At 40.3% G+C, this 23222-nt stretch overlaps 1 protein-coding gene across 2 annotated transcripts; it reads right to left on the bottom strand.

Moving 5' to 3' along the window:
• Positions 1 to 8606: 8606 nt before the first annotated feature.
• Positions 8607 to 17543, bottom strand: agtrap (angiotensin II receptor-associated protein). Of its 2 annotated transcripts, none has more exons than XM_080774402.1 (5): positions 17423 to 17543; positions 15560 to 15594; positions 15054 to 15162; positions 14077 to 14281; positions 8607 to 10647 (listed from the first exon to the last, which is right to left on the bottom strand). In XM_080774402.1, the coding sequence occupies exons 1-5, from the start codon at positions 17453 to 17455 to the stop codon at positions 10502 to 10504; spliced, it is 528 nt and encodes a 175-aa protein (XP_080630528.1). In that variant the 5' UTR covers positions 17456 to 17543; the 3' UTR covers positions 8607 to 10501. The 2 variants fall into 2 exon arrangements, with proteins under 2 accessions (XP_080630528.1, XP_080630529.1); XM_080774403.1 differs by lacking the exon at positions 8607 to 10647 and adding an exon at positions 10813 to 12190.
• Between the last annotated feature and the right edge of the window lie 5679 nt (positions 17544 to 23222).

Below are 23222 nucleotides of genomic sequence, written 5' to 3'. Positions count from 1 at the left end.
GTTGTTCCTGGCTCATTATTATTCTCTCTCTCTCCCTCTCCATCTCTCTCTCTCTCCCCCAACTTTCTTTCTTTCTTGCTCACCCACAGCCTAAGGGCGACGTCGCGCTGAAACAACAGCGTAAGACCATAATGAATCAAAAGTGTAAAACTAAGCTGAACAGGTGAAATCAGTCAGTACAGTTGGAGGTAACAGTTCATAGTGGTATAGTGGATCTGTATGCACTGGATGTCATGGGTGGGGGATTTAGCAGATTCTGCTCGGAGGCTATAAGAACTTCTGCTGAGGCGTGGCAAGAGGTGGCTGGTGCGTGAGACTCTGGCGGTGACGCAGAATAGGGACACAGTGGGGGGTATGTATAGTTACATACTTCTAAACATTTAAAAACCAATCCTGTCATCCCTGGGTTAATGGTGAGGGATTTGTTGACCTCCTGACTGGCTGGTTGGTGTTGGCTGTTGGAGGGTAATTGGAATCCATTTTGATGCCCTTATCACCATAGCGACTTATGCACAAGGTAGCAGCGTGAAAAGGTCGAGGGTTGCGAGGGTAATCTCGAGGGAATATCCCATGTCAGAGGGGGAAAAAAAGAAAAAGTCATAGCAAATTCAATTTCACACTTTAGCCTAATAGCCCTGCATTTACTTACAATGCTTTGTCGAGCAAATAGCAGCCTAAGATCTAGGGGGATTCCCCTTTGGCTGAAGTGCTGAACATTCGATTTTTGTTTCACATTCCCGAGTCCTCGGTTTGAATCCAGCTAGTTACACAATAAAGAAGTCTATGCTCTTTTTGAGGGTGCCAGCCCTGTCCAACATTGCAGACAAAAGTGTGTAAACACAAACATTGAAGACAAAAGTGAGGACGCAAATTGTGATTGGCCAGAATGAGATGATGACAAGAGCGCCCCTCACTTCACACGGGTGTGATTTTTGATGGGAGCTAGCCCCTCCTATATACAGCTTTTGTCCCCACAAACGTCTCAATATTTACCATTGACAATGAAAGGAGAAATTAGGTCAAATGTCCGCCAAATATGACGTAAATTTAACCAACCAATCACATAAATTCAGTTGTTCATGAGATGATGTATGATGATAAGAGCGCCCCTCACTTTACACGGGTGTGATTTTTAAGGGCCGCTAGCCCCTTCTATAAACAGCTTTTGTCCCCACACGTCTCAAGATTTGCCATTGACAATGAACGGAGAAATGTCGTCAGAATTCCGCTAAATATGACGTAAATTAAACATCAAAACATTAAACGTGATTGACATTGAAGGGAAATTTACGTCATATGTAAACGAGCAAATCAGCTATAACAATCACAGGCAACAGGCATTCTGATTGGCCAGTATGAGATGATGCAAGATGATGTATGATGATAAGAGCTGATAATTCCGTAAAATATGACCTAAATTAAACATCAAAACATTAAACGGAAACATTAAATATAATTTATATAATATAAATATAATATATTTACGGAGCCCCTGAGAGGCCATGGTAAGAAAAATAAATGATCTTGTCCGGACGAGATATTATCTTGTCCGGACGAGATAATAATGACCTTGTCCGGACAATATTATTGAATGTTTTTTTTTAAAACATTGTATCATGGTTAAATGATAATAACATAAATTGATGTACGATAACAAGAGCGCCCCCATTTCACACAGGTGTGATTTTTTTATTCAGTAACATCCAGCTTCATATTACAGTATGCATTCACATATTCACACCTACAGTACTGTTATGTAGGAAAGGCCAAAGGCAAAAGACGTCCCTATCACTAGCCACTGTGCAGCTCCAGTGAGCACATCATTTAGGTGCCTTGCTCAACCAAATGGAATATAAATACTACATGGGATTTATTCTCTATTCAGGACGTGCATCGCATGTCGTGCTATAAATAATCTCTGCAGTCTATTGCTAGAAAGGCATGGAAAAGTATTTTAAAAGAATGGATAAAGAAAAACAATCGCCATCAAGGGAATGTCTCCATTCAATTTCCCTGCTGGTCAGTTGACATAAACACCTTTCCCTTTATGTTGATAAACACCCTGCCCTGCACACATTGACATTCAACGCACATCGATATTTGTTACCATTCCCAGCCTGTGAGCTGCATAATTAACCCACGTCGCTGGACCAAGGGGCCTGAGATGACCCCGGATCCTCTGAAGGTCACACCCCGACGCCCACGCCCGGCCTTGGGGACTGCTACAGCAGGGATGGTGCAACAAAGTGCTTTTATTTGGCTTTTTCTTCCAGGAGGCAAGTCAAAAGGTAATGCACTGAAAGGGTATGCTGCTGTGCTGGACACTGAGACAACGGACCCGTCTTAACCCGGCCATGTATGTGGGACTAACAAACAGAGACGTCAAACTAACGCGTGCCCCACTCTCACTCTCACGGCAGTCTCTTTGACTAGTAAATGCAGCTCAGGATAATGACATCAAACGTACACCATCGTACGATGGATTACTATACTGTACATTTAGTCTCTCTCTCTCTTTCAAATGCTAAGTTTGTCGGAAGCTCTGGAAATTAGTCGAAAATCATGTACATTTCCTAATTTCCCACTCAAAATCTAACTGGCTTGCTGCTTAGCAAAAGTGGAAATTCTAAAATGTATATTTTAAAGATATTTTAAGATATATTTTTGTGAAGACTGCATCATGATTGGGCGACTACACTTCCGGTCTGATGAGCAAACGACCACTTTCCGTTCTCAACAGACATTCGAAGATTGTATAGTATATAGTATGGCTTGAGAGACTGCTGTAGATTAGGCCATAGTGAAGATTCCAGGCCACTCCACCTTATATCTATCAGGGGTACAGTACAGAAAGGTTAATGGGGTTCAGGTGATGTCTCACCAAGCCTTCCCACACGTGCTGTGTTTAATAGCTGTGGTGAGCGGGAATAGAATGTACTGTAATAAGTATAACTTCTCTTGGTTGCTCAACCAGATAATGTGCTGGCCATCTAACCATATAAAAGAGTGGTCTTCACTATAAGTGAATTACATTACACATGTATTACATGATGTTCCCATCTACCCTAAGTTTCTTTGCCATTGGGTCTGAATATAAAACACTCTTCTCATCAAAAGATTCTCCAGCTCTGTTGGAGCTCTCTGCTCAGCAGGAGGCGAGTCTCTTTGTACAGTATGAGCCTCTGTTCACGTACAACCTTTTGCTTTAACGCAGATAAAGCAGTATGTCATTTAAGTTCATGCTAATTGTCAGAATGATGGGTACTTCCTGTATTTGAAATACTGAATGATAAACTTGGAGCAATGATTATTTCCCCAAATAGGAGTGTCCACACTCGGCTGTGCAGCAAACCTAATGTAAAGATAAAAGTGTCGTCAAATGAGAAATGACATATAAAATGTCTAATCTCATCCCGCATACATTTCACCTGAATTATTTGTGTTCTCTCTTTTCATCACGGAAGGCAGCAACAAAATATGAAGCAGCTTACAATAAACGTTAACGTGTGGAGAACCTCGTGTGGTGCCTAGATATTGAAATGTCTCTGGAATGTAGTAAAAGCCTAATCAAATTGAAATGGCTGTAATAACGTTTTAGCGATGAAAAACAGCTTCATGTCACTTTGTGGCTCTTCAAGTCTACATAAAAACCACAGCAACAAGACTAAAACGTAACAACCTACTGTAGGGGTGAATTGCTGTATATGCCAAGCAATGTGCACAATTGTGGACAATTTGTTAGAAGGGCAGTCAATGGTAAGCTAGTGTCTTGTTGTACAATAAAATGGTCTATCACAAATATGGCTCTATTCTTCTATTCTATTAGTGAGTCACGAAAACACTTGAACAGCTTTCTCCAGATGAAAGAAAGATACCATGTCCGTCGGGTTGGCATATCTGAGGGTTGAAAGCCGAAAGCTTCCTCTTATGCTGTTCAGTCTGCTGTCAGAGTGATGTGTCATTATCCCCATGCATAGAGATCCAGATACTGTCAGAGTAATGTGTCGTTTTTCCCACCTGATGATCCAAATGATGATGTCAGTGTTGATCTGCCCATATATGGGTATTCAGGTAATGTAATCTCGAGGTCGGACAGTCACATGACCTCCACACTCTCACGGAGGAGACTGCCGACGAGCGGCGCCGCCGTCTGGCCAGAACTAGAGTTCAAACTAGAGTTCTCAACAGGCCCGAAAATTAAGGCACGGCCCTACCGGGGCCCTCATCAAACCCTGTACATTCAATACACTGTCCCCGCTGCCACCCTTAGATCTCCATATATGGAGCTGACCTGTTCTGACATTCCATATCTTGATCTGACCTCATCACACCCTGTACACTCAAGATACGCTCCATATATGGCCAGTGCACGTGACCTCGCCCTTTAGGGTGAGGTCGCTTCTCGCCCTCAGGCGTCTTACTGGTGTATTAAAATGTGAGTTGAGCTGGAGCTCCTTTCCTATTCGTGTGACAATACGATTAAAGGTGTGCATTCATTCATGCTGTGAGCGGAATGAAGCTGTCAACCTCTTATGGGTGATGTTGACTGAGACCATTATTATAATAGGTGATCGTTATCACCTATTAACTTACTGATGAAATTCCAATCCTGTATATTTGTATCTACGTCAGTTGTCATATACCGTAGGTGTGCACCTTTCTGCGGCAGAAACGTCACGACACACAGTTGTCAGATACTGTATGGCTACGTATTATAATAAATCATATTATAGTCGCCAATGTTTGGAGTCGTGCATCCAACAAAGACTCTTGTATATGTTGTGTATGTATAGGACAATAATGTTATTGTGATTCCAACTAATAAGCAGTGTGTAGAGGGTTGACTTGATGGAAAGGTGGGCAAGTATATTAAACTTACTGTACATTTGTCTGCAGTGTACATGTGCAGACAATGTGCAGATTATTTCCCTGGAGCACCTTAACCATATAGTTGCAGAGAAAGCACAGTTATATCTTCATTACAAAAAAATAAAGTAAATTGTTCTCATAAGCTCTATACAATAACAAACTCCTATAGAACCAGTAAGACGCGCAAACGCGGGAAGCGAACGCAGCTCGTACATATTTACCATGACTCATGCGTTCGTGTGTCTGTGCCCTTTGTGCCCATATATGGAGCTGAGTGATTTGTTTGTGATTGATGCAACACACTCCATATTTGGACGTAGCTCCATATATGGGCACAAAGGGGGGACACACGCACACACAGACACACAGACATGATCTGCTAGGTCTCATAGTAAGTGCTCACTGCATTCGCAATAAATCCTTCTATCACTGTGATTTCATAAATAATAGCTCAAAATGCTGCAAATTAACACACATCTTATAATAAGTCTATAGGGGGGGTGGGGGGGTGGAGTTGTCGCTAATGCAATAAGAAAGAGCTGACAAATTGAGTTATTTTTATTGCATGGAACAACAAAGGCAGCAAGCATGTCCTTGACTCCGAGGAATCACAGGTGTGTGGCTGTGTGCGCCTGAGGATGTGTCAACCCAGCATGCCATGCATGCATGGACTCAGGAGAGCTAGCCCAGTACAGCTCCTTATTAATCAACAGCTCGTTGGGCTGCCAGATACACCCAGCCACCCACCCACGCCCCCTTCATCTTCCTCCTTGCCATCAAATTCCTCCTCCTCATCTTACCCCTCCTCCATGACGCCACGCTTCTATTCTCGGTCGGAGCTCGGCGGGAAGGAAACATTAACAGATTGCTTTACTAGTTAATTAAGACCACTAGTCCCAGGCGCTCATGCTCTCACAGGGGGAGAGAGGAATAAATAAAGTGGGGTGGGGGTTCAAAAAGAACTGGATACAGAAATTGAGCAAAAACAAGTAGATGAAATGCAGTGAGGAAGGCAGCCCAGTACCATGTAATGATAGTGTCTGTCTGTCTGTCTGTCTGTCTGTCTGTCTGTCTGTCTGTCTGTCTGTCTGTCTGTCTGTCTGTCTGTCTGTCTGTCTGTCTGTCTGTCTGTCTGTCTGTCTGTCTGTCCGTCCGTCCGTCTGTCTGTCTGTTACTGCAGTAATAGAATTTCCATTCATGCCTTTCCTGAGAGACCCACAAGGCATTATAAACAAACGGGTGACAAGGCTCTTACGCTGCCTCAAGGCCTCATGTGCAGTCGGGGACAATGGGCTATTCAGCACAGCCACTGATTGAACTGCCTCACTACAACAACAGCTAAAAACTGGGGAAAAACCTTCATCACGTTGACATCATTTAGGCACCACTTTGACAATTTCCTTATATTTCATTTCAAGCCACACCTGTTTTCACCTGGGGTATGTGTGAAATATGAAAATCAGGTATTTAAAATTCCAGGTGGCATACAGTACTCGCCCTAATTATTCTGTTTTTTACTTGGTATGCAAGAGACGTCAGACAGAGAATGCCCCAGTTCACGTTAATGAGCCCGACTTTACCAATACCAAGTCTATATTATAAGTTCAACTCACATTTTCGACACACAAAACCACACACCCAAAGTAAGTGTAATGTGCTGCAAACTGAATTCAAAACTACATTGTCACAAAACAGACTCACACCCACAAACCTTTGCACCAAATTGTGCACACATTCATATTATCAACCAACTACATACTGTTGTTTTCAACAAAATAACTTTCATCTTAGCTGGGTTTTGTCATAATATTAGACTCTACGTAGAGAACTTTGCAGAGAGATTGCCAAAGTCAAAAGAATAGGTAGTCACATATAGTCCTGGGTTCAATGGTACAATGAAAAATGCTTTGCAATATGCTTGAAAAATGCTTTCTATCTCATACTGTGAAGAGAAAACATTGATAGAATACTGATATTTTTCTTATAGGCCTACTGCATCTCACCACCAAGTCTGGGAACAGCACTTCAACAATATCACAGCACAGGCAATGTCTTCCATGGCTAAACATCGAGGGCAGATGTACCTTGAGTGTCGTATGTATCATCAATGTCATTACATGCCTCTAACATTGTCTGCAGAATACATACTGTAGTGTAGGGCAGACAGTAATACACCTAACACCTTCCACTGCCATGCCAATGTGGAACAGTATTTACCGTATGTCATTCATTGTCTGTATCTTTTGATAATAAAACAATATATAGAGAATTATGATGTGGCTTTCAACCCCTGTGTGAATTGCTATTGCATTATTTACCCAAGTTGATGCTTCCTGTGCATTAGGTCATTCTCTTTCGATCAAATAGTAATCTCAGCAAGGCAGACGGCTTCTCAGTTAAAGTGGGTGACATTATCACAGCACTTACAGGCAGTGTATATTTGTACGTCTTTCTGATGAATTGAAAATGGAGGACCCTGATGTAAACAAGTCTTAGTTCAAGTTCAGTCTTGGTCTCAATCAATCAATCAATCAATCAATTAATTAATCAATCAGAAAGTTGTCCTAGCTACTCTAGATATATTCCTACTTCTAACTCTTCCTTCCCTTCTCAGCCTCCCTCTACCTCCTCCTACCTACTTTAGCTTCCATTTCTAAACAAAAGTACTCTTAGTGCATATCCTGACTGATGATTATTAGCAATTGAAACACATGCAAGCTCATCCAACCCCACTGGCTGAACAGATTTGTCTCGAGGTTCTGGAGGCTGGCTGGATGTGTGTATTGCATGACACCATGGGAATATGCATAACAAGTGTGTAAGAGGGAGAGCTGGAAAGATAAGTGTCTTGTCCAGTTGGATAAATCATAGCAGCATGAGACAGATTAATTCATCCCAGAGAGTGTAGCAGTTGCCAGGGTAATAGACGAGGAAGACATTAGAAAACTTGGCATGTTGAGTGTCTGAAAGCTTCAATGATGAGATTGAGTATTCTCTGTGGAAGAAATACTGGATATCACACTGTTCAACCACATGAAACCTAGCGTCATGTGGACTGTGCAAAGGTACTTGGTGTGTAGAGGGTAAAGGGGGGGGGGGGGGGGGGGGGGGGTTGGGTAGTCTGACGTCCCAATAATCCGACACCCATAAATCGCCAAATCGGTCTACACAATATTCCGACCATAGAGCCCCATACTAACCCTATCGCCAAACCCTAAGCCGGCCACGCAGTCGTACTAACAAGATATCGGACTAACACATTATGGTCAACCAGTAAGACACGCAAACGCGGGAAGCGAACGCAGTTTGTACAGTCAACAACTTGTATTTAAGTTGTCACCATGACTCAGCCATAACCATATAAGGAGTCCCCAAAGCAGCTCCATATACGGGCACAAAAGCGTGACACACGGACACCAGCTCCATATATGGGCACAAAGGGGGGACACACGGACACACACACAGACAGACAGACAGACAGACATGATCTGCTAGGTCTCATAGTAAGTGCTCACTGCGTTCGCAATTAGGGTTTAAGTGTCTAATCAGTTATGTGGCCCTGGGTTAATCATGCAGTCATATGTACATTTGACTCAAACGATCATTTGTGAAATTGTTCTCTTTATTAAGGAAACAGATTGCCAAATAACATTTTGAACCAAACGTTTTTGTAACAGTCTATAAAAAAAATAAGAAAGTCAGTCAAGAGATGAATGTCCTTCATGATAAGAGAGAAGTATGACACAACAGCTAAGGAATATATTAAATATCATGCAGCCCACTTCTTTTAATTATTCCTCTATGTCAAGTTCACTTGACAGAACATCTTACTGAGTGAAATGGCATTAGGTTATGGCCAATAAAACACTTTACTCGCCTTTTTGCACTGGTTTTCAGAAAAATAAGACTAAATAAAACAACAAATTAGATAGAAATGTGTTTGCATTGTCATACAATACAATAAATGTACCAGTGAGCGTATGCAGCTGAGTCACTACCTTTTATCACACAAAAAAGGGAATACGTTCTTTCCTAAGGCCTATGACGAGTAATATGGCAATATTACAAAACAATAGCATGACACACTTTAACCACATTTTCAGTAAACTCAAGTTTGTGGCAGAAAGAGTAAACTCCAGTGTTAAAGTTTCAGCTTCATACGAAACAACTGATGTAGTCCCTATTAACTGTAGACCGTAGTATGCTCTGTTATGAACCGTGTTCATCATTCCATAACATAAAGCTAGTAAATTACACTAGCCATCAGTAACGTTTTCTATAGAAGATCGTTTTCAGTTGTTCATAGAACTCAATACACCATTCACAACAATCATCTTTAGCCTAATAGTGCCAGACCATTCTTTACCATGTTCTGGTGGCTGAAAATTAAGCATTTTATGAACAAAGTTATTTCTTTGGCAGAGCTGTAATCCCAGCTGTATAATCCCAGCATGCAATAAACTGGGAGACTCCAGAAATGGCAAATGTTATCCACTAGAGGCGATGCAGTACAATAAAATGTATATCACGACAAAATGCACAATTCAACATTCAATCTCTCTGTGACAAAAGCAACACTATTTCACATTTTTCCAACATTACAGGAACTTTTTTGTAACAAATACAGCAGGTACAGTAGCTGTGTCATGTGAAACTATTGCATTCTCACAAATGAAGTAGTGCAATTCACTGATAGAGAAGAGATAGCTAACGTATAGCACTATAAAGATTATCAAAGAATTACTGTGCTCTCCCCATAACAAAAGCAGCACAAGCTAAATTAAAGCTGTGCTATATTTTCAATTGGGGAAATTTGATCTAAATACTGTACAGTTTCATAATTCTTTTGGGGAGAATTATTTAATCATGTGTCTATTTCATTCATTCATTGAGTCATTCATACCTTCAAATGTAACTTTAATTTACAATATAAACTATAAAGATGTGTTGGAGTATAAACTAATCTAGAATTAGAGGATTGGGTATTCAGAATATATTTTTGGTACAAACTGGCCATTTCTCCATTTCTGTGGGGGCTGCAAAATATTCTGATGATTCTGTTTTATCCATGTTTGTAAAATCTTTTAAGGTAGTAGTCAGTCTGGAGAATCTGTATCATTTGTACTTAGTGCTAGCTGTAACAGTACATTTAATGTAACAGTACCTTTAATCATTATTTTGCTAAGAGCAGTACATAAATATTACCCCTCTTTTTTTACTCTACAACATCATAAATATCTACGCTTGTGGTCAAACCACAAGGGTATTCATTTCAATTCTACAGTGTATTTGACCACTGACCTGAGCTTCAAGCATTATCGTGCTACAGTACACAGTGATGACCGGTTTGGTGCCAATCAGGATACATGTGCATAATTTTATGACATCTCCGAGTCTTTATAAGTGCCACATACTGTACAAATAGAACACCGATATGGAATGAAATCCATTCAGCAACAAGAGAAAGTTATGTTTTTAAAGTCATAAATTATCCAGAGAATTCGGTCACTGCAACATGGTTTTGGTCCAAACCGGGATAAATAAAAATTCCCGTAAAAAAGGGAGGAAAAACAGGACTGATGTGAAATCAATTGTGACAGTTAAACTCATAACATTCCATAGAAACATTGTCTTAGTATGTACGAGTTGCAGGAGTAGGACTCTCATCCTGGGCCTGGTCAAAGGGATTGGCGGCGCTGGTGGAAGACTGGTCAGACTGCTGGTCGCTGTCAATGGATTGGTAGGCCTCTCTGTTACTCCGTGTTACAGTAGGGAAACCTGCAGACAAGTAAAAGAAAAACAACACCACCAATTGTAATGGGAATGCATTATGCATAACCATATCCATTTGGGCACTAGTAATTCCCGATATCCATTCCGAAATGTTTTCAGAAATGAAAAACACAAAAGGATCAACATACAGTATTATGTTTGTTTCGGGCCTTTATATTCTGCACTCCTCTCGTAACACACATTTTTAGTTGTTGACTAAATATGGATTTTACAATGTTGGAAACTAAAGTTTGCAAGCATAAAAAACACAAATAACCTTGGATGATTCCTCCAGAGTAATTTCTTTCTGCGAGACTGAAAGATTCTAAGATTTCATCATTCACACAGTCGTTTTTCGGCTCAAAGACTGCTGTGCTATAATGATCATACGTTTTCTTTTAAGCACAACAAGGCAAAACTTCATATAAATGTGCTTTGATTATGGCAATATACTGACATATCGTCTGGGGGATGTTACAGGGAGTTCTTCATGAACTCCAACAATCTACCCTAACAGTCTCCACTCTCCAAGTGTTAGAACGCTAAGAATATTAATGACATTTGATCATGGAACTACAGAGGTTCATACTCTCTCACCTCTATCATTCCCTGCAGCTCAGTGTCTTATTACTGAATCAAAAATAAATGGGTAATCAAGCATACAATTTCAATTTCATTATGGTCATCTTTTTTAACAATACGAACAACACATTCATTTGAAAGCACTCCCTCATTTTAAGCACAACCAGGCTACACCTCAGACCATGATGTCTACTCTTATGAACCACAAGTACATATGTGCCTTAAAATTTGCTTTAATTAGACCTATTCTTCTAAGTGCACCCAAAACGAGTTGTTATGTACACTAACATAACACGCATACTGTATGTGTAATGCTGGGTTTGTTCAGACTGGCAGATACAAAGCTACAGTCTACCATTCATTTTCAATGGAAGCCAGCCACATGAAGATACAAAGCGACGCCCGCTGCTATACAAAATCTGCAAAACTGCAATCGAAGTTGAACTGCAGCTACAAAGACTTGACGTTGACAACGTCGATCAACGCTTCAACTCCGACAGATATGCAATGTCGTTTTGTATGTTTTGTAGCAGTCAGTGTGAACACAGCATTAATGTACAAACACAATTGAGGTATCTGGAGAGTAGCAGTATGAATAATACATAGATGTAAACTTTAGAAAAACACATACAGTAAATATAAATATATATATATAAAAAACCACAAGAATCATTGACATACATAGTGACAACATAAGTGATACAGATTCACACAAACAAAGCTATGAAAGTGACATGATAAGGATGACTAGGGACGGAATGGTACAGGAATTGAAGAGCAGAATAATGAAAGAGGGGTACTCCTTAAGTCCATTACTACTTCCTGCATGCAGGGGATGGGAGAGGATGGCTGAAGGACAGAGATTGTGAAAAACGAGAGGCCAGGAGGAATCAGTAGCGGCGGCCAGTTATAAAGGCACTGTCAGCACTGTCCGTGGTGCAACGACTGTCCACTGAGGTCTCCAGGTCTGAAAGGCCAGGAGTCAGCCAGGGAGAGGAGAGGGGAGGGGAGAGCATGAGAGGAGAAGAGAGGCGGTGACAAGATGGAGACAAAACATGAATGATCAAATCAGAACAGGGACAAAACAAGTAAATAAGGCCAGAGAGGGAAGGACCGATTTCAAACAGCAAGATAGACTGTGATTGTATATTGAGAAAAACAGAGAAATGCAGGAAATCTTCTTTGGTCACAACAATCACTATGCCAATTACTAAGGAATAGTACAATGTATAACGTTACAGCTAATTACGTAGTAATTCATGGCAGCCAACTTTTATTTGCAGGTCTCAGATTCATTGCTTTTAACTGACAAAAGAAACAGTGAAAGTCACATCAGAGCCAGAGGTAACACAAGCGATGACCAATCAAAACTCAGGGGTTCAGACAACTTCAGAGATGCCTGAATCAATAATTTATCCACCACACAACTGATTGCCTTGTTCTCTCTCTTCTGAGTGTGCTGCGCAGCGGGGTCTCACTCTAAAGCCATGTAATCAGACAAGGCAATTAAAAACACATTCACTAAAACTAACTCTGGCTATATTCATCAACTCCCAGTCCCACATAACCAATCGAAATTAGCTGTGAAAATCACCACCTTCATCAATATTCAATTATCCTCTTAATAATCTTGAAAACCTCACACCACCTTGTGTTTTCAAACGGATAAAGTACATACACGCCCTGGGAGATCCGTGAAATCTCACACACGTGAGAAAATAAATCAAAGAACTTATCATCATATTGGTTGATGTTCTAAATGGCTGGTGAAAGAATTGTTCATATAATGAACAATAATTGATAATAATGATAATAATCTATTCTCTCACAGAACTTATTTTCTTCTATATGAACACACCCAATTTTAATTACATACACAACTTTTTTGCCTCAGCCTAGCACTTTACCCATTTTATATTTATATGTTCACTGTGTTGTTTTTTATACTGTGCTGAATAAATAAATACAAATACAAATACAATACAAGTAAATTAATGTCCAAATCATTCACTATTGTTCATTCCATTTTCAACTTCTCTGACAAAACAAAAGTGGGCTTCACCAGTCACTACACATGGTTTTCCATGCTGTACACTACTGATCCTGTTCCCACATCAATGATCAGTACAGTAAACAAGTCTCCATTTTGAGGCTCACGAGTGATTATCAAAACTGGACTAAGGCAGTGCATTAGTCTTGTGACTTGTGAGTGTTGCGCTTGCCAATGTGCAAGCTTGCAGCATGCTATTCCGTTCTTCTCTCAAAGCAAAACAACGACAAAGGAAGCTAGAGTGTCTAGGTGGAAATCACGCCTGGGGCAAAAAACACCCCAGAGCACTAGGACAATATCTGAGGCACATGCATGAGACCATACTTCTGGTCATTTCGGTCGCATTCAGGGCTGGGTATCACTACTGAACAGTTTTTATACTGGTTGTGTAGATTAATGGAATTAATTAATTAATTAATGAAATATGTCTCCATCTACAGTTGATATATTTTGAAAATGTGTAATCTACAAGAACCAAAATGTGTCGTTTCTTGATACCCAGCCTTGAGCCCAACTTTGCTTCAGTCCTTATATGCATTATTGTGTGGCGGTACACTACACAATCATGACCAGCCATTTTTAGTAGGCAGCCAGCCAGCCGCGAATAGGCAAAAATAAAATCCCTCAACCAAAGAAAAAGAAAACAATTAGAGAATTGGGCGTAAATGATAAAAAGCATAAAAAGACAATACTTATTATATATTTATGCCATATATTATGATATGCAAAATCCCAGACGATATGTAGTCTCATATCATCATATCATATTGATTATTTCCCAGTGCCCTAATTTGGTCACTTACCAAAGTTGACGTTGTACTCTCCCCCGCGCTCACGGTACATCTGGTACACAAAGAAGCAGGACACAGGCTTGAGCACCAGACTGAGGATGGCCATTCCCGAGCTGAAACGGAACATATCCCTGCCGCTCTCCACTACCACGGACGGGTAAAAATACCCAAAGTGGAGGATGTCAGTCAGTATTGTAATCGTCATTCCCATGAGAAACTACGGGAAGATAATGAAGAGTTGATATCAGTAGGGACAGTATGTTAGAGTCCTGCTGTCCTCCTCATGTATACATCTTTTCCCCATCTCTGACTGAAGCCAAGGTGTATTACAGCAATTACTGAAATTGAAATACATTTCTGATATGCTCAGTTCTCCAAGACACACAATGGACTTCCACTGCACTACAGTGTTTCTGGTTCTCTCTAAAGAGAAAGGTCAACTACTAAACTCACCAACGGTAGGTTAGGTACAAAAATGGTTTAAATGAGGTAAGGATATTCATAACATTGGACTGTATACCACATGTCACGCAGGGTGATACATTAGTTAGAGAGACTGCTGTGTGATTCAAAGATTTGTCCTTGAATGAGAAATTGATGCCTCTAGCTTTTCCTGAGGTGCTTTTCCTGGCTGATCTTGAACTGCTGACTTCTCTGGTGAGGTGCATGTGTCGCTCTCTCGGGGGATACGCAACATAACACACACACACCTGCATACATTACACAGCATATGAAATTGCAATGTGGTGTAATAGCAATAGTGGTACTAATTTTAAATATTCAGGCACCTTGACAATTCGTCCCTGAATTAAAATAAAGGCAATCTCTCTAAAAGTAAATATGCTCAAATTGTCCTAGATTCCACAAGCAAATGGGCTGGGGTGAATATGCAGCACACCAGCACTGTGCCTATAGTTAGACTCCCGCGCTGTCACATGATATTGGGATTGCACATTGCAGCCTACCAAGAAATCAAGGCAAAGACTCACCATGAGCACAGCATCAAGGGAGTCTCGCTGAGCAATACCCCACAAACCGACGGCTAGAACACTGAAGTTTCCCCAAGCATAAGAAGGAGGCAGCCAAGCCATGCACCCCCTAAAGCCACAATGAGACAATGAGAGATTATTAAAAATAAATAAATTGATTTTTACAAAATACTTTATTTATTTATTACTCAAAATAAGTCATAGTTGTAAATGTGTCTGAGTGAGAACCAAGGTTATTATAGTTAATTTATAAAAACTAAAAAACTAAAAACATAAAAACTAATAAAAGCTAAACTAAAACCTAGCATTAAGCTACTTTATCACTTTAAAAACTAAATAAAAATGCTAAACTATAATAACCTTGTTGAAAACCCTAAATAGTGCACTGTGGGTGAAACTGTGTGTGCAACTTTACTGTGTGGAGTTTGAGAGTGCACCATGAGAAGTGAAATTCCTCAGCTGTGTGGAAAAAAAAATCTTTTCAAGGAGCCAACCTGTCTACTCACCATAGAGTCAGTAACCAATGCACCAGGACAATAGCCTACCATGGAGGGAAAAGGAGAACAAGTATGATGCTAAGGGATATATCTGGTGAAATGCTTTTCATGCCGTTGTATTTAGAAGAGAGAACACTGTGGGCCATGGTAAAACATTTAATACTGGTGTCACATACTTGGCAGCAGCAGTCAACTCGTGTTGTGTGACCTGAGCAAAGTCCCATTTAGTTTTTGTTTTCATTCTCTGACAGTCTGGTTCAATCCCAAATCTAGCAATGACATGAGAGATACAGTAGGCTACAGATCTGAGATCAACGTTGAATGGCATGATCTGGAGCTGTTATTTTAGTTTTAGTTTTTTTTTCAACCAAGGTTCATGTTTTAGGTTGTTATTAGAGAAAGTAAAATATGAGTGTTCTTTTTTTTTTCATTTGCTGCTTTCTTTCGTTTTAGCGAGGGGCGGGGGCATTCGAACATGGGGCTAAATATGTATTTTATAGTATATATGTATTTTGTAAATTACATCTGGCCACAAAAGATCACAGGATCTACTGAATGTGAAGGGGGTGACAAACTGATATGTTGAGCCATACAACACATTATGGCAGCCCCCTATAGTACCCCCCTTCACATTCAGTAGATCCTGTGATTGTTGTGCCCAGATGTAATTTCCTGGGGTCTAGTAGGACTATAGTAAATGATTAAAAAGAATATCGCTATAAAATTGTGTAAAATAAATACATAAAATAGCCCCAAGTTCGAATGCCCCCCGCCCCCTGTCAAAAATAGCTAAAATCGCTAAAATGAAAGAAAGCAGCAAATGAAAAAAATAATAATACTCATCTTTTACTTTCTCTAATAACAACCTAAAACATGAACCTTGGTTGAAAAAAAACTAAAGTTGTCCTTTAAGTCAGGGGTTTTCAACTGATTGTGAACCAGGGACCACCACCCTGACTTCGAATCAACCTGGGGACCACTATTGTGTTGGGTGGGGAACTGGGGATATGGGCTAAGATTAGTGCTTTTGTAAGTTAACACTTGCTATGCATCCCATGTGTATACATCCCACTGTTTCTCAACCGTTGACTACTACTGGTAAAATGTCCTAATAATAATGACTCAACCAGACAATCCGGTGCACTTCCCCCTTCTTGAGATTCTAACTCCCTTTTTCTGTTGAATTTCTTGAACTTGAACTTCTCAGTAAATGACTACATGGATGGACTCATCACAGGTCACTAGTTGACGGTTTCTCAACAGTGGAAAGAACATTTTAAACAAATCCTACATAAATGCATGGTCAGGGACCACATGCAATACCTCCATGGACCACCAGTGGTCCACGGGCCACCTGTTGAAAACCCATGCTTTAAGTCAACATCTTTTTACTATGTATTGGCCTATCTACTCTGCAACTATTCAGGACATGATGGCAGTTTTGACAGTTTTGTCAAAAAGTTAAAGCTCTAGAGTGTTTGGGCTCTCCCCATCCAGCAAAATGTTATTATGTTGCCAATATTGATTTAGTCTTATTTGAGAGTTTGCATCCTTAATGAAGGCCTGCCATGAATGAAGCCCTTATGAATATGAATAAGATGTATAGCGAAGGGCAAGATGACTTTGTGCGCATGTGTTGGCAAATAGTGTACCCCCTAAACTGTTACAGTGTTACTTGTCTACTCTTTGCTTTTAAACTTTTCTGCAAACATCGATAATCAGACTTTACTTGAACTGCATGCTCTTGTTGTTGTCTTTCTTTCGTGTGTCAACAAACGGTTAGCCACCGAGATGAAACTTCATCTTCGCCACACAACTGTCAAAGTTTGTGAGCCAACTATTGTACGCTGATGGAAATCAAACGACTCTTACCTTTAGGTTAATTGCAGGGATTTCCATTTCCATATTATGGTCAACGCAGATCTCTCTCCGTCCCCCGGCCTAATATTGAGTGTGTCAACTTGAGGACCGCATCAAGAAACTTCCCATTCCCTCTGGAACGTCTCACTCCTCCCTCTGATCAGTTGGCAAACACAAGCCATGTGACAACAGCCTGACTGTTTTCACGTGACCATCCTCCACCTCTGAGAGAGACCACATGAGGGTCCAGCAATGCTGCATTGGTCATAGTGTTTATTTCTGGCTTTCATTCAGGCTGATGTGTCACACAACATAGATCTGGAATGTAGAAGCATCTCTCTTTGAAAGTTTTATCAGCTCATTATGGAGAAGAATAGTGATAGTGACTCCCCCACCACCCACCCCCTTTTCCCCTCACTGTAGGCTAAGTTTCTTTTCCCTTTTTACCTCCTGATGAATTCCTATTCTGTTCTTTGACTATATAGAAGTGTCTATTTGTACGTCAATAAATGTTTTGAATCTTGTAAACAAGTGTAATTCTTTATTGGGTCGTCCACTCACAGTTGTTCAGTCTTTGTATTGAGTTTGTGCTTGAAATGTAGTACTGTAATTCTGCAAACTGTTAATAAATATTTCAATCAATCAATCAATCAATCAAAACTTTACTTGTAGCTTGTGATGAATACATTATACATTGTGCTACCGTTACTTGTCCATATACTACTCCTAGTGGTTAAGTAAAGTAAACTTGATGATATGTAGGAATACTGTTAGCAAGGTGAGAGCAGGACATTCAAGTTTACATGGATCCCCTGAGCTTAATGTAAACACTAAGAACGTGGTTATTGTGTGTGTGTGTGTGTGTGTGTGTGTGTGTGTGTGTGTGTGTGTGTGTGTGTGTGTGTGTGTGTGTGTGTGTGTGTTTGTGTGTTGAGTAGGCCTACTGGGTGCTGATGGTAGGTGTGGTGCGCTCCACCTCAGCAATCCATCCACCAGGGTCTAGCACCCTTATATTGGGCTGATATGACAATTAACCACCCTGACTTACTCCTAGTTTTCCTACACTGACCGTTGGCTGACTGGGGTTCATGTCATTTACTCTGATCTTGCACTTTGAAATCACTCTGAATAAGAGTGCCTAAATTCTCCTCTCCTCTCTTGCATACAGCAGCATTAACAAATGGTAGGCTACATGATGAACATATTTCACACTAAGTAATACCTTAGAAATGACCTTTCTTAAGTAATGACCAAGTAATGATTTCTCCTCATAATGCACACATTGACAATATTGTTTTCAGCTATGCATATTAAATGAAGGGGATATAACTAATGAGCAGAGCACGAGAGTGGGACATTGAATTCTAATTAATCCATACTTAGGGAAGGAAATGCCTCACAGATCCATTTCTATATAACATAGATATTATTATTAGCAGTCAATTGTAAATCATAGGTGTGGTTCGGCAGAAGTACCACGGGAAATATAAGACCTTACATTACAATACTAAAGGCTACCATGTTCTCCCCGTGTAATCAACCGCAGATAATATTAATTGTACACTGATGATGACTATTAAATTAATTAATAGAGGTCAGTAAAAATATATAAGATCAGGTGTTGCTTTTTTCTTCTTTTTTTCTCTTCTCTGGAGACACCATTAAACGATTGGGAAACTGGACATTGGATATTCTGGCATGGACCCAAATTGGTTTCCAAGTGTCTATTTTCACAACAGAATGAGATGAGTACACAAATTAAATATAGATTTATTTAAAAAATGTAATTGCTGGTGAAAACCGATTAAATAATCTGTATTATTTTGAGACCGCTCCGATATGGCATTTTTATGGCCGGTTCCGATTATGCTACCGATTAATCGTGCATCCCTAATTCACACACACACACACACACACACACATTCATACACCGATGGCAGCGGAAACCATGATGCAAGGCACCAACCAGCACATCGGGAGCAATTAGGGGTTCAACGTCTGGCTCAAGGACACTTGAGCCACATTTATACTATACTAGCCACATTTATACTATGACTATTTACTAATGAGACGTAGCTTGCGGAGTTAGTTCATGCAGACATACTCGAGGGGGTTCATGCCATGCTCAAAAGCGCACACAAGGGGTTAACATGCTGCATTACTATGTGGGTGTATAAGTGTGTCCCACACGTCCCACACGTCATTCGCTGAAGTGGCAGTCAGCTGACCAATTGGGCGGGCTACTTAAGCTCACCAGTCTGCATGCTCTTCCTGCCTTCCTCTGCATATGGTTCCTGGTTGTTATGTGATGTTTGCTCCCACCACCACCCCAGCACCACCGGTGGGCTCTGTTATTTACGTTCCCCATGGGGGTTTTATTGTATATCTATCTCCCTGCTCTTAATGTTTTACGATGGTGTATAATTGTGCCGAGCAGGGAGAAAATGCAGCAGAGACTAACGCCAAGTCTAATATCGTATGCACACCTGTATTCTCATTCTATAATAAATATTATATATTAAATCTATTCGTGAGTTGTCTGACTGAACTATTGCAATTTCTTTTATATGGACCCACAGGTCTGAAATAAAATTTATTATTATTATTATTATTATTACCGTATTGTGCTGAATATAAGACGACTCTGATTATAAGACGACCCCTACTTTTCAAGACTCATTTGTGGAAGAAGAACATAGAGAATGTCAAATAATTTTTATTATCTTATATTCAAGCAAATATAGGGTACTTTCTATTATATCAACTGTTTACTATTCCACATTTCATAGTAAAGCCCTCAGGGTTCATTTAACTCTGATAGTATAAAAATGGACACTCTGGGGAGTTAAGAGGGTTTAAGGTTTTGGGAGTATTTTTGCTGTATTTTTTCTCCATTCCATTTATTTATTCCAAGGCTTCTGTACTGTGTTCATCCCACATGCTGAGGGAGAGTACTCTATTGTCTGCCTCAAGCGTGACAGATGGGGCCTGTGCGAACCATGACCTCCCTGTCACCCCTGACCCCCATGACAGTAGGTGACAACCAGTTGTATGTAGATTTCTCCCTGACTGAAGTATTTATGTTTTCAATCATGTTTTCAAGTGCCTGTTTACCAACGTATCAAATCAGTCATAAATGTGTGCTGCATGTGTGTGTGTGTGTGTGTGTGTGTGTGTGTGTGTGTGTGTGTGTGTGTGTGTGTGTGTGTGTGTGTGTGCGTGCATGCACGTGTGCTTGAGTGTGTGAACGTTACGTGTGTCTTTATTAGGGGTGAGGGGTCGTGCTGAGGTCTGGAATGAGATTGGAGTGTGACAGATGGATGTGTTCAGTTCCATTAGAATTTTCTACAAAAAACTCAATGAATATAACGTGGGTTTTGAAACAAGTGGCCGCATTTACGCACATTACAAGGGATTAGCAGGCTCTGCTCAACCACAACACACATTAAATCACTGATCCTAAAAACTCATAAGTACATCGGCTGCAAATGATGTAATGTGTGGTGTAGGATTTCTGTGGCTGCAATTTGTATAGAATTAGCAGCTAAATGTTAAAGTAGGATAAATGCCATTGTGTTACAGGGTTACATGCAGGTCACTATGCTAGGAGGACTGACATTTGATAATGACTCTCTCATCTAATACTGTATGCTGTTTTTTTTACTGTCTGAGCAGGTCTCTGAAAGCTAGAAAGATGCCTTATCCATATTTGCTTGAACTAACCTCTGAGTTGCTCGCAAAACATTTCCCCCATTCCCAAATAAATCATGGTAATTTTTAAACTTTGTAATAGGGAAACATGTAGCATCGATTCTCGCCATGTCATAATAGGCGAACATTTGGCAAAAATAGAACATTCTGTGAACACCTAGATCATCTATTTTTGCTATTTGACATATAAAAGTCTTTAGGGTTAATTAGCACTTAAACCCTATGGGGCCCTATTTCTGTCAGTGCTAAACCTCATATCCCTTAAACTTCTTTGCGTTTTTTATTCTTTTGGAAAACATTTTTGAATAGTTCAAATAGCTCATCTACAAGCTAACGTGTTGATGTAGATTGGCAAATTTCAAAATAGTAAAAAAAAAAAAGGCAAAGAAGTTTAGGGATAAGGGGTTTAGCACTGACGAAAATAGGGCCGTTCATTGATGGTTTTACGAGCCCCCCTCCCTTTTTCCCTTGCCGCCACATCTCTTCACCAAGATAGCATATAAAGCCATTATGACATGCCCAGAATAGGGACGCTATAGCCGGGGTTCATGTGCTTAAGTGGTTAATGACTCCCAAGTATTCCACATTCAATCTAATAGTGTCTCCCTGCACCCAGTGTGATGTTATGTTGCTTTCCTCTCTGTGTATCTTGCTGGAGCGTGGCACGTGTGCAATCTACTGTACCATTGGTGGCTGGCTTTGAGCCCAGTTTGGGCAAAGCATCCACTATCACAGTACAGCACTGTCTCAGAGAACGGTGTTAAAAATACATCACTGCTGCTTTTATTCTACAGCCATAAATCAGGATGGCACTATAATACTCTTCTAAGTGAGCCAATCATTTGGTAAGAAAAATGGATGTAAATCTTTGGCAGATATTCATATACTTGCAAGGGCTTATGTGTTCTACGAATAGATGCTAACGATTGTGCTCCTTGTCTGTGGATATTTCTCTTTGAGATCCCAGTCCCCTGTCTCGAAACCTTTTGTGACAAATGAGAAATTCAAACTTACTTGAAACGGGTTCAGCTTTGATGGAAAATGCAAGGCACTGAAGGTCTCACCCTCCTTCACGCACACACACGCACGTGCACACACATACACACACACACACACACACACACACACACACACACACACACACACACACACACACACAGTTTGGCTGCAGTGATTACATGAAACAGAGAACGCAAGGGAGAGCCATTTGTTTTGGGCCAGTCGTTTCCAGGAGATATATCCCACCTGAAATACTGCACGACCTTGCAAGGTCAGCATTGGAGAGATAGAGACCACACATATTTTAACGGGCCCTGTCTCTGCTGCCCTATCTGCCCATAAATAAAACCATAGGCTGTAGTTTACTTTACAGGACTGCTAGCTGAAGGCTTGATGACCATATAACCCTTGCGTTTCAGTGTCTTGCCATGATACCACAGTATATGGAAAGGATCTGTCACTGAGCTTTTTAAACAGAACAGAACAGAATGGTGTCTCTGATGGATGCTTCTGATATGGATGAGCCCCATAATACAAATGTATACAATACACACACCTTGTTCTGTGCCTGTGTAAAATGTGATAGCAGTGTGCCTGCATGTTTTGCATCTTGTTGAAGGTGTACTTGTTATTTGTTGACCCCCCGTAACCCCGGAGGGTCGTTGGGGCACCACAGACGATCTGTTGACCAGCTCTCTCGGGATGGACAGATACATTTACAGATACATTTACACTGAAAATGAAATAGGAATTTGGTGATGAGCTATCACTGTTGTTCATTGAAAACCTCACTAACAACCATGATTAACACAGTCAATGGAAACCATTAAAACTATCGTTTCACTAAGATGTATTTGCATCAATATCAAAACCTCAACCAACATTTGTTTAGTGGCGGTTGGGAAATATACAGTAGCACCCATTTTAAGATGTTCACTTTAATGTAAGAGTGATTTGCATTTTAAAGACATTAAAAATACACAAAAATAAGGTTTATCTTGGTAAATGTTTAATCATGAAAGTAATGAAGCTGAAAAACACAATATAGACAAAGAGTCCTGTTTAAGAAAAGTATAAATTAAACATAAAAAAGAAAGTCAAA

This window comes from Protomyctophum bolini (assembly GCF_963924005.1).
Source record: "Protomyctophum bolini genome assembly, chromosome: 2".
Lineage (NCBI taxonomy): Eukaryota > Metazoa > Chordata > Actinopteri > Myctophiformes > Myctophidae > Protomyctophum > Protomyctophum bolini.
The sequence above is the reverse complement of the archived record's forward strand: the minus strand, read 5'-3'. Positions and strand labels throughout refer to the sequence as shown.

Coding starts and splice junctions, on each gene's coding strand:
- agtrap (XM_080774402.1), bottom strand. CDS start 17,455: ATGGAAATGGAAATCCCTGCAATTAACCTAAAG. Junction 15,595..17,422: donor TCCCTGCAATTAACCTAAAG/GTAAGAGTCGTT, acceptor CCTCCATGGTAG/GCTATTGTCCTGGTGCATTG. Junction 15,163..15,559: donor CATTGGTTACTGACTCTATG/GTGAGTAGACAG, acceptor TTGTGGCTTTAG/GGGGTGCATGGCTTGGCTGC.